General features: G+C 26.7%; 1 protein-coding gene and 1 long non-coding RNA gene across 2 annotated transcripts; one reads left to right on the top strand and one right to left on the bottom strand.

Annotated features, from left to right (window-relative positions):
* Positions 1–1,959: 1,959 nt before the first annotated feature.
* On the bottom strand, positions 1,960–5,772 carry LOC111027684 (E3 ubiquitin-protein ligase MARCH5-like). Its single transcript, XM_022306091.1, has 7 exons — positions 5,234–5,772; positions 4,821–4,926; positions 4,297–4,408; positions 2,642–2,772; positions 2,394–2,584; positions 2,171–2,333; positions 1,960–2,101 (listed from the first exon to the last, which is right to left on the bottom strand). The coding sequence occupies exons 1-7, from the start codon at positions 5,287–5,289 to the stop codon at positions 1,979–1,981; spliced, it is 882 nt and encodes a 293-aa protein (XP_022161783.1). The 5' UTR covers positions 5,290–5,772; the 3' UTR covers positions 1,960–1,978.
* Positions 5,773–6,042: 270 nt separating this feature from the next.
* Positions 6,043–7,099, top strand: LOC111027689. Its single transcript, XR_002603825.1, has 2 exons — positions 6,043–6,620; positions 6,988–7,099. It is a non-coding gene; the product is annotated as an uncharacterized LOC111027689 (long non-coding RNA).
* Positions 7,100–11,150: the final 4,051 nt, after the last annotated feature.

Here is an 11,150-nt window from a genome sequence, read left to right on the forward strand (position 1 = left end):
ATACTTTATTTATAATATATACTACCTAACCAAAATGTAAATTTTACTAATACTAATATCATGACATATTGTATGAATACGAATATCATAGTTTACCACTACTTATTAGTTATTACTAGCATTATAGACATGTGTAGTTTGAGTTTAAACCAATATGATAGATTAGATGATGTAAAGACAAATGATTAGGACCAACGGCCCAATAATAGGTAAAATGACTCGGATGGTTAACACTTTCAGTGATAATCCAAAAGTTGTTAACTTACAAATTCTGAATTTGCGCTTACAAATACTTACTAATGGACCACTATGAGGAGGTGGAAAAAAAGTTTCAAAAAGTTGAAGTGATCCGGCTAGCAAACTTCCATGGTTAATCCGAAAGTTGTTGACTTACAAATTCTGATTTTGTGCTTAAAAATATTTACTAATGACTTACTAATATATGGTTTGCTCGGGGTTAGGAAAAAAAGCAAGTGAAAAAAAAGCAAATTGAAAAAAAAGCGAAAACCAATTATTATTATTATAGGTATAAATTTTACATAATAACAAAAATTACTACTAGAGTATTAATTTTAGGATTATAACCTATGCTATAGCGTACTAGTGAATTATTTGGATCAAACTTATATTTCGGGAATAAATAGACCAATAGAAATTTTACGGCCAGGTAAAAAACTAAATTTCGAAATATTTCTCCAATCTTCCCACCTGCTACGTAGAATGTACACGAAACAACTATTAAAAATGCAGAGCGTAGTAATAATCAAACAGAAGGATTTAATCATCGATTTTCTAAACTCGTTAGCTATAATCATCCCTCTATTTGGACACTGATTAAAAAAAAAAATTAGAGATAGATTTAGATAGCACTATTATGTTGATGCACTTAATAAGTAATACCTACACTTATGACTTATTATAATATTATAATATACATAATATATTTAATTAATGAATTATTTTTATTTGATTTTTTTTTAACAAACTATTTGTAATAATTTATACCTAAATAATTAATAATAATAATAATAATAATAATTGGTTTTCGCTTTTTTTTCCTAAACTCGATTTGCTTAGATGTTGGGATATTAAAGATAGTCCGGCTGCGTGAAGTTAGCCGTGTTTTAAGCTTTCAGGGATAATCTAAAAGTTGTTGACTTACAAATTCTTATTTTGTGCTTACAAATACGTACTAATGACTTACTAAAGAATTACCAAGTATGAAAGTGGTTTGAGCAAAATATATTTTATTGGCATAAAAATTAGATAAAATGTCTACAAAATATATGTCTCAGGTGAGGTCTCAACTCACAAATTTAAGATTATGAGACTTACGCGTTGCCTGCTGCTGCACCGAGGCTCACCATTTGAACGCACATTTTAGTTATCTAAACCATAGATCTTATACTTCTATAGGTATATTATTTTATACCACAACTCATATAAGTACTGCTAAACAAGCAATTGGGATGGGAGACGTAACAATATAGAGAGGGCTAGTTTTTTACTCATTTATCTTTATTTAATATGTATGTAGTAGGGTAAGATACTAAGATACATAGACATATGTATATCTTGTTGTATTTCGTCGTCAAGAATTTAATTAAATTTAATAATGAAATAATTTAAATTAAATTGTATTTTATTTAAAAAAAAAAATGTTTTCTTTAACATACTGTCTTAAAATATCTAACTATCAGTAATAAATAATTGATGATTCACATTAAAATTTAAATTCTTACATTATTTTTAAAAATTGTATTAAATTTTAAATTTTATGTATGCATTAAGTATCTTTTTCAATAACAATATTCGAATCTCAAAATTATTTCGACATACTCTTTAATTTGTTTACGAATGTATTATTAATAAGCAAATAACTTCCTTTTAAAAATATGTTACATATTTATGTACAGTATTAAGATGTTTAATTATGTTTCAAGTGATGAAAACGAGTACTGGATTATTATACAGATTTTTAATTATTTTCATCATCAGTTATAGGGTATTCAATGACTTTAAGTGTTTTTTTTCTAATAAGATTTTGTTGCCTTTGATATATTCTGATTGCACCTTTTACTGCAATGTAGACTAACCCACCCTGCAATAGAAACATAAATATTATAAATGAACACTTGCATTAATATTGAGTACAATTTATAAGACTTACCAATAAAGTTTTTTGTAAGGATGAATATGAACAATTGTGGAATAATAAATTTCCAACTGTCACTGCAGAAGTCGGCAATAAAAGTGCAGCACAAAGAGTAGTAGCCGGAATAACGATTGAAAAGACTTGTTGTCTATTCCTTGAACTGTTGACAGGTTCATACCTAAAATTGAATACAAATACAATAAGTAATCAACTAATAAGTTATATACAAATGGTTTACAAAATTGAAGGCATGATGATCCTTAACAAGGGTAGTTGTGAAGTAAATCTCCAAATAAATAACATTAAGTTTTCTCCCCAATTCATCAATTTTCCAAAAATTAGACTGACAGGTATTGTCGGCAACACCAAGAACAAAATACATGGATTTGTATTTTCCATCATCATTATAGCTTCTCTTTTACCCATCACCTAACAAAATTCATTTATAACTTCTATATAAATAATTATCAAATATTAAAAATTAACCTGAATTATTGTTAGTATTCCATATGATGCTGCTGACCAATAGAGAGCAGTGACCTTAATGCCAGCAGTCAAATACGGATATATCCGATTAGCTGTTCTATCAAGTATGTTTAATAACAGAGCTAAGTAATCTGTTAAGTTATAAAACATAAAAATATTTAATAAAAACACATAAACTGTAATTAAATGTTATCTATATATATACTTTTATATAAAATTGTAAGGGGGTTTCCACGACTGTGCGAACCGAAAAAACTACAGAACCGATTTGGCTGAAATGTTTTAATGTTATACTCGACACTATGCTGAAGGTTTTAGTACCACTTTTGTCAATAAAAAATAAGTATTAAGTTATTATTAAGTAAAATAAAAGTGTTAATTGTATATCTATACATTTTTAATAAGAAATAGTCGCTAGCTGATAATAAATAACAATCCAAATCTCTCGCATTGCCCGGCAATGATTTTGATTGTTACTTATTAATTGTTTATTGTTAGAGTATAGTTTGTGCTTAGTTGATAACATATTTTTGATTCTCCTTATGAAGATTTATTGGGCATGCTAATAGAGTTAAATTTCGGGTAAGAGGCCAATTCATCATCATGCCGAGAGCACCAAGAGCAAGGATTGGACATAAATGTAGTCTGATAAAGTTAATAAATAATTAGTTATTATTAATTAAAATAAACATGTAAATTGTTTACCTATACCGTTTTTAGTAAGAAATACTCGCTGGCTGAAAATAAATAATAATCAAACTCGACAACCACCGATGCTTCTAAGCAGGTCGGTATCGACGTGGAATAATAAACAATTATTATAATTATTTTATTCAGTTTACCAAAAAAAAAAAAAACAATGAATTGTATCTGAGTATCTTTTATTAGTATTTATAATTAATCAATGGAGGTTTCTGGTAGAAAATTATACTTAGCCAACTAAGTACTCTTGAAAGGTTAAAATTGAAAATGAAAAGTTCAATTTTGTATCTTTTAAAACAATAATCGGAGAGATACCTATGAACATTTTAAAATTATAGTATTTTAATACAATAATTGTTTGGTAACCTTGGTAACCAAAAACAGACAATATAATTTTTTCCAACATTATGAAGAATACGCGGTGGCGACACTAAATTTATATATACACTGTTTCAAAAGAGAATATACCAGATTTACATAAGAAAACCGGTTTTGCCCTGGGATGTTCTCTTTTGAAACAGGGTATAGATACATCCACACGGAGACGTGACTTCAAATGCTCTAAAATAAAAATTATTATTTAACATCCAGAAAATAAAATAAAATAATATAATATAATATCTGAGAAATCTTCCAAGGGTGAAGCAATGCCAGGTCAGCTAGTGAAGATATTATATTTTGAAAGCAGATTTTTTAAATCGTAATGGATTTGTAAGTTAAAAATGTTTAGTCAAATCATTAAAATTGACTGATTAATGTTAAAAATGCTTCTATCAAAGTGAAAGTTATTCAAAATAGAAAATTGAACTGACGTAATGTAAAATATTTTTCCTAGGAGAAAAATTTAAATATTGAATTGAAAAAAGAAATATTTTATCAATTAATATTATATTTTAGCTATTTTATTCCCATAAAGTTTTAACTATCATCAAAACTAACTCTACAATACTTACTGACTTCATCTTGCACAATATATTGTGTGCGGCATTGAGGGCAATGTGCTTTAAAGTTGAAATTTTCTTTCAATTTTTCATCAATCCAACGTAGAACACAACCCTGGTGAACCTAACATAACAATTGTATATGTGTGAACACAACGCTAAACCAAACATTATTATTATAGTTTAATTGAATAAATCACAGGCACATGAAACATTAATTGTCATAAATGTCAACTAGCTACAATGTAGTAGGTCAAACATAGAAGGTATATAATTTTTTTTATTCAATTGTATGTATTTTGTAATTGTAATAAAAAAAAAAATATAAAAAAAAAAAAAAACATGTGTACATAGAATATAATATATCTATGGTATTGTTGAGTACCAATAAAGCTATATAAATTTAATAGTATGAGAGAAATCTGTTAAGAATCTAGTATTTAAAATTAAATATCAAACAGCAACATTGCACTATGGTTTTGATTACACCAACATATCCATTAATTTTTGATCCAAATATATATGTATATAATTACCCATCGTGAAGAATAGCGACATTTACATGGTGACACCCATTCTCTATTATTTTCATAATCATCATTGTCATCATCAGTACACAAACAAATCCAACACATTTTTGGCCTGGAATATAGTAATAAACATATTAAAACATTACTTTATACTACATTAATACAAGAGATGGAATCAACAATATAAAATTAATACTAGGTTATATGATATGTAAGATATTGTGATTTTTATGGAATACACGGTATGGGTAGAAGTTGAACATATTAAAATGAATACTTTCAATATTAAAATTAATAATTAAGAATGTTTGTTTTGATATACATAATCTATTAATGATTAATTTCATATAAGAACATACTTTAAATTGGCAACAGGAATTAATTTCATCTCTAATAATCAAACATTATAAATAATTTACTCAGATGTTTCTTGACTGCTGGAAGTTGAAAGTTGGCCGATAATTGAGTTCTCCATTTTCAAAAGATGTTGATTAAGTGATTTACTTAAAAAGTGACTTCACTAAACTTATCTTTCTACAAAGATTTAAATCAATTAGTCACTTTGCGAAGACACGGCTTTAAAAGTACAAAACACCTATGTCCTGATATTATTATATATTATTATGTAAATACAAAGGGAAATAATACAATATTGTATAATACGTGAATTAATAGGACATAAACACAAAGTTCCTGTCTTAAATTCTAAAAAACGTAAGATGTCTGCAGTAATTATTAATTATTGCTCTCGAATATAGTTATTACAGAATTCTGGAGTTGTCGATCAATTTTGATTGTTTATAGAAACTTTAGAAGCACTGAATATAACTATATAAGTCAGATATTGTTATCTCGTATTTTTTTTATCAATAGCTATTAAAACGTAAAACAACTATCATTGCTGATCTATTTTATTAATTACTCAAGATCAAGAATAATATAATACGAAATTGAACCATAAAAAATTTTGATTAAATATGTTTTAATTTAGCGGGCCCGAATAATAATTTCACTGTTATTCCAATTTCCAAGCTGAACAATTAGATAGTTTTGTTCCATGATACAGAGTATAGCGTTCTTTTCTACAGTACGGCCAGCGAAAAGTGAGCCGTGATCGTTACGTTAATGGTGGTGAGTCATGGTAGCCCTGATGAAGTTCGGCTACCCAAAGCATTGGATCGTGGCTCACTTTTCGCTGGCCTACTATAGTGATAAAAAATTAAAAACAGTTTTTACGAATTACTTGCAGTCTGGCGCGTAACTTTAATTCGGACTATTTATTTTATTATTCTAATCGTTTTAATATTACGTTGTATACGATTGCTGAGAGTTTTTTTGAATATTTTTCATGTTCTTTGCCTGTGGCACGTTCCACTCTTTTGTACTGCCGCGCTCGAGCCCTCCTAGCTGTCTGCTGCTGTCGTACATACTACATGACAGGTGTACGCCTCTCTAAATCTCAATCAATTACATTCATTTGTGTGATAAGAATCCTAATTTGGTTTTTGTTTATTCACTGAGCCCTATTGTTTTTCCTTCGGACGATGAAATCAGTTTTGGTTGTTGCGCAAGTCCAAAGACTTGCCTGCCGAGAGCAATGGTATTTGTTCCGCTTGTGTATCCACGATTGCCACAACACAATGGATTAAGCTTTATTATATCATGGACCATTGACTATAGTTGAATTTAAGTTTGCTCTTTTAACATATCATTTCACGTCCTACACCGCCGACCGTTCACAAATCACATTACAACAGAAATACGAATTGCCATAGTCTGCAACTTGACAAACGCAACGATTAAGAAGTAAGAATAATGACTATGTTTAAATGTTCAATATGTATTACTAATAGCATTATTCAAATATTCAATAATACAATATTAAATTCAATATAATATTAAGTTTTTAGAAACTAAACCATAACTTAAACCAGCTTATTTAATTTTTTAATGTTTCTCGGTAGTATTAATTGCCTTTATTATTATGGCTTTATGTTCATTGTTTATTTATTTTTTTTAGAGATTTTCATTGATTAGGCTATTTATCTATGTAGAAAGTAATTTATTCACATTGATTGCATTCATTGGAACACAATTGCTTGTGCCATTTAGTAATCAAGCTACCCAATCTTATAGTAAATACCTACTAATTACAATTAATATCAATTTTCAGTTATACTTCAAAATGTCTATGAATATGATACATAAACGATTAACCGAAGAAGAAATAGAACAGTATACTTCCAGGTCTTATTGCTGTCAAAAAAAAAAAAAAGTACCTACTGGTACAGAAACTTGTCATTTCAATATACCAATCATCATACTGCACTTGTAGTTTATAAATAAAAAATAAAAATAATGTTGATATCTAACAAAGTAATTAAATTATACAATAATTGGCCTACCAAAAAAATCACGGAATAACGATTAGAATTTTAACTTTGTATTCACAAGATAAGCAGAGTTCATTATCTAATATAGTATAGACGTCTGTGATGTGGCAGTAATTTCATTAATTAGGTACCTTCCTAATGCCTTTTAATTAAAAATTATTGATTAGTAAACATATTCGGGACACTGAGTAATAGTTATATTTTTCTTTTCTGTTGATAGTATAAATATATTCTGTGAATATTCAATATTATAACCTTTATAATTCAGTATATTTGGCATTTAGGATTATAAAAATTGTTTTTTATATAAAATATAATATATTTCAAATCTTTGGTTACAGGAAAACATCGGAAAACATTTTACCTAATGTGACAAAAGGATATAAATATGATAAGAAGATTGAAAATACGAGAAATATAAGTGGCAGTAGAATATTAGCTTTAAGAGTTTGTTTTTTGTTTGTAAGTAGATATATTTAAATTGGAAAAGATTCCAAATAAATAAAAAGTATTTTCTGGACTACAATTTTTTTTTATAATTTGGTAATGTCGTGTGAATATTTTCAAACTTAAAAAAATCGGGTGTCTAGAAGGTCTCTGTAATGAATGATATTAATTATGAATTGAATGATATAATAACATTTAATACAAAATATGATTCTGAGCGGAAAAGTTATGTCAGTCTAGGATATTTTATACTGTTATTACTTATTATTATACTACAGTAGCCCGTAAGTTGAATTAATATCAATTATAATATTATTCTTAAATTATTAGGGTAGTTGGAAAAATATTACCTATGCATACTTATGTAAAATTGTGCGGTTTTGGAACCAAATTACAACAAAATAACTAAAATCGTTATGCCTTGTGTTAATATTTACTTTTTGTCTAAATTTGAACTTAATAACTATAAAAAAGCTGTGTTTATGTTTATTTTCAGAATTTTTAGTCCCTGATTTGACTACTTATTTAGTACTTTGTTTCAAATTTTCAATCTTTAGTTTTAAAAGTTGAAAATTTAATACATTTTGCAAATATTTGTGGTTTCAACATACATATGCATTTAATTTGACTTTCCAGTAGAATATTTGTTTTTGATAAAGCTAGACAAACTTTTAAGGAATCTTGAATTCAATTTTCAAATTTTAGATATGAAAACAATTTTTTTTTATTAATTTCTAACTTAAAATAATTTGCAAATTTTCTCAATTTTTACATATTTTGTGGAAATTTGAACTATATTGTGGACTTATTTTTTTTTTGTTTCCACTAACAACAACTTATGAAGAAGCTTGTATTATATTTTCAAGTTTTTTTGCCTAGCGAACATTTGTTTATAGACATTAATCGAAAAAAAAAAACTAATAATAATCAAAAATTTCATATGCCTATAAATAGTTCAACATAAATCAAAACTATTAAAAATTGTATAGAAAATGCTAACACTGACAATCAGTGAAAATGTCATGTACCTATAGTATATTTAAAAAAAAAAATAAAGAAGACCAAAATTAATTTTTTCGGTAACTTGTTTCTCGTAAAACTTCACCTTTTTCCTTAATATTTTTTTTTGTTTTTCCTGTCACTTTTGAAAACCATTGGGAATTTTAAATTTTGACCTCCTGAATGAAACAACTAGATTCACTAGACTCCCTTGAGAATTGTTGCTGTTGAAGAAAATCAAAACACTTTTACTGCCCCAAATGACAGATACAAAAATGAAATAAAAAATAAATAAAAAAAACTAGTTATACTTTGAGTTACATTTCAAACCAAAATCGATTTTTTTCTACTTAATTTTTGTATTCAAGAAAACCATTGGAAAACACTAACTATCACACGACACACACTAATGTTATAATGTCAAATGGTATTTCTAATATTAAATTTCAAAAGCAAAAAAATGTTATAGGATCAGTAAAACGCAAATCCAATAGATAAACAAACAAAAATAATTAAGATCACTGCTAACAAAAATGAAAAACAGAATATCTCGCAGAATGAAATGGCATTTAAGGATTCTCCCTCATTGAAATCACACAAGTTTGAATGTCATATTAAAGTTGAATACTTAATTTACATGCTTTTAAATTTTAACTATATTAATTCTATCATTGAAAATGATCCATCTCATTATTGTACAATGTGGACTAATTTTTCAGATTATATTAATACTGGTAACTTTTTTTTGCATTATTTTTAATCTCTATGCATTTATAAATTTATAAAAGTCTACTCATAATCAATTAATTTTACTACATTATTGTAAAATTTAAGTTATATTTCTATTGTAATTTTTATTTATAATTTAAATAATTTTTTCCATTATTTTATTGTAACACAAAGACATGACAGCAATAACAATACATTTTCAATTAAAATATATTTTTGAGGATCTTATTTCAGTATCATAATCAGTATTTAATAGTAGCACAAATCGACGTAATTATAATTTTTTTTATAATAATTATAAGTGATTTTGGCAAGATGTCTGGTTTTTTGGGCAGTCTATTAATGATTATTTATTTGTGTCACATTTAATGTAAATTTAAAAAAATAAGTGAGTACAATGATTATTGATGTTTGAATGTTTTCTCGGTAGTTTTTTTTTTGAGATACTGGTGTATCAGTCTGTGAACTATCCTACTAAAAAAAAAAAATAATGTAAGTAATATAATATTTATAAAATAAGTTTGATTTTGATTATTAATACAGATGAAAAAAAATATATTGATTTTTATGTTTAATATAAAGTACTTTAATTTATATTCGGCTATGTACGGTTTAAAATTTTTACTTTAAATTTTTGGTGCGTTTGTGGTGGGTCGCTATAGACTTAGAGTTATCATGGATCTTTCTGAATAGATGATAGTTACACACATTATAAGATTATGATTTAAAAAATTGTCAATTTTATATTGTGTTGGGGTTAAGTTATTTATTTTAATACCGTTACCACTTTGTAAGTAGTACCTTTTGCTGCTGATTTTGGTATGAACTAGGAGATTTGAAGAATGCAATCAGAAAGCGATAAGGCTTATGAGATCATCAGGTGTTTACGCTACACTGCCCCGCACCTAATTAGCCAAATCTGTGAGAAATGAGTGTAGGATTAGTAATTCTTTTAAAATACTTGAAAGTCTATAGGTCAAGCTTTTTTGAAAAAAGTCTATTCTATTCCATATTAGTTTACTATTATTCTTAAATGATTTACGATTTTTTATACACCTATTAAATATTTTTATAAATCTCAACACTGTCATGTAAAATATTATTATTTTATTCTTTTGACAAAAATCAAAGTTATAATCATAAATTTCATTATTTTTTAATATCCATTTTATTATTTATTAGTTGACTTATTTTAATTGAAACAAGTTATTTTCATTTATCTAATTTTTTTTATAATTCATAATTATAAAAATAAATATAATATAAATAATATAATATATGCTAGATTAACACAATAAATAATTATGTATAAATGTAAAGTGCCCATTTGGCATCCACTAGTGAATAATGAATAAAATATTATAATATATATACAGCTCGTCAGCCGGTTACCTGAGAGCTGGCATGCGTTAGGGGCTTCAAACCAGAACTCTGCCGTCTCGGAATGTACATTTTTACAATAAAAAATACAATATTATAATTAAATATGAGACAGTCTTGAGAATGTGCGACTAACAATGATTGAATAATTCAATGTAAAGATGCAGTCATCAGAACACCAAATTCACATGCTTCTGTTATACCTCGTATTGCGCCCTGAAGTGGTGAATGATATTAATTATTTGAATGAGACAAATGCCTGAACGATAATTAAAGAAAATGCTCTCTATTGTAGACGAACACAAATGACTGGATATGAAATTATGATTAATGATTAACAATAAATTATGAATTGAATACTCGTTGACTCAAATTTGAAATAAAAGGA

Source organism: Myzus persicae, unplaced genomic scaffold, assembly GCF_001856785.1.
Source record: "Myzus persicae strain clone G006 unplaced genomic scaffold, MPER_G0061.0, whole genome shotgun sequence".
Classification (NCBI taxonomy): domain Eukaryota; kingdom Metazoa; phylum Arthropoda; class Insecta; order Hemiptera; family Aphididae; genus Myzus; species Myzus persicae.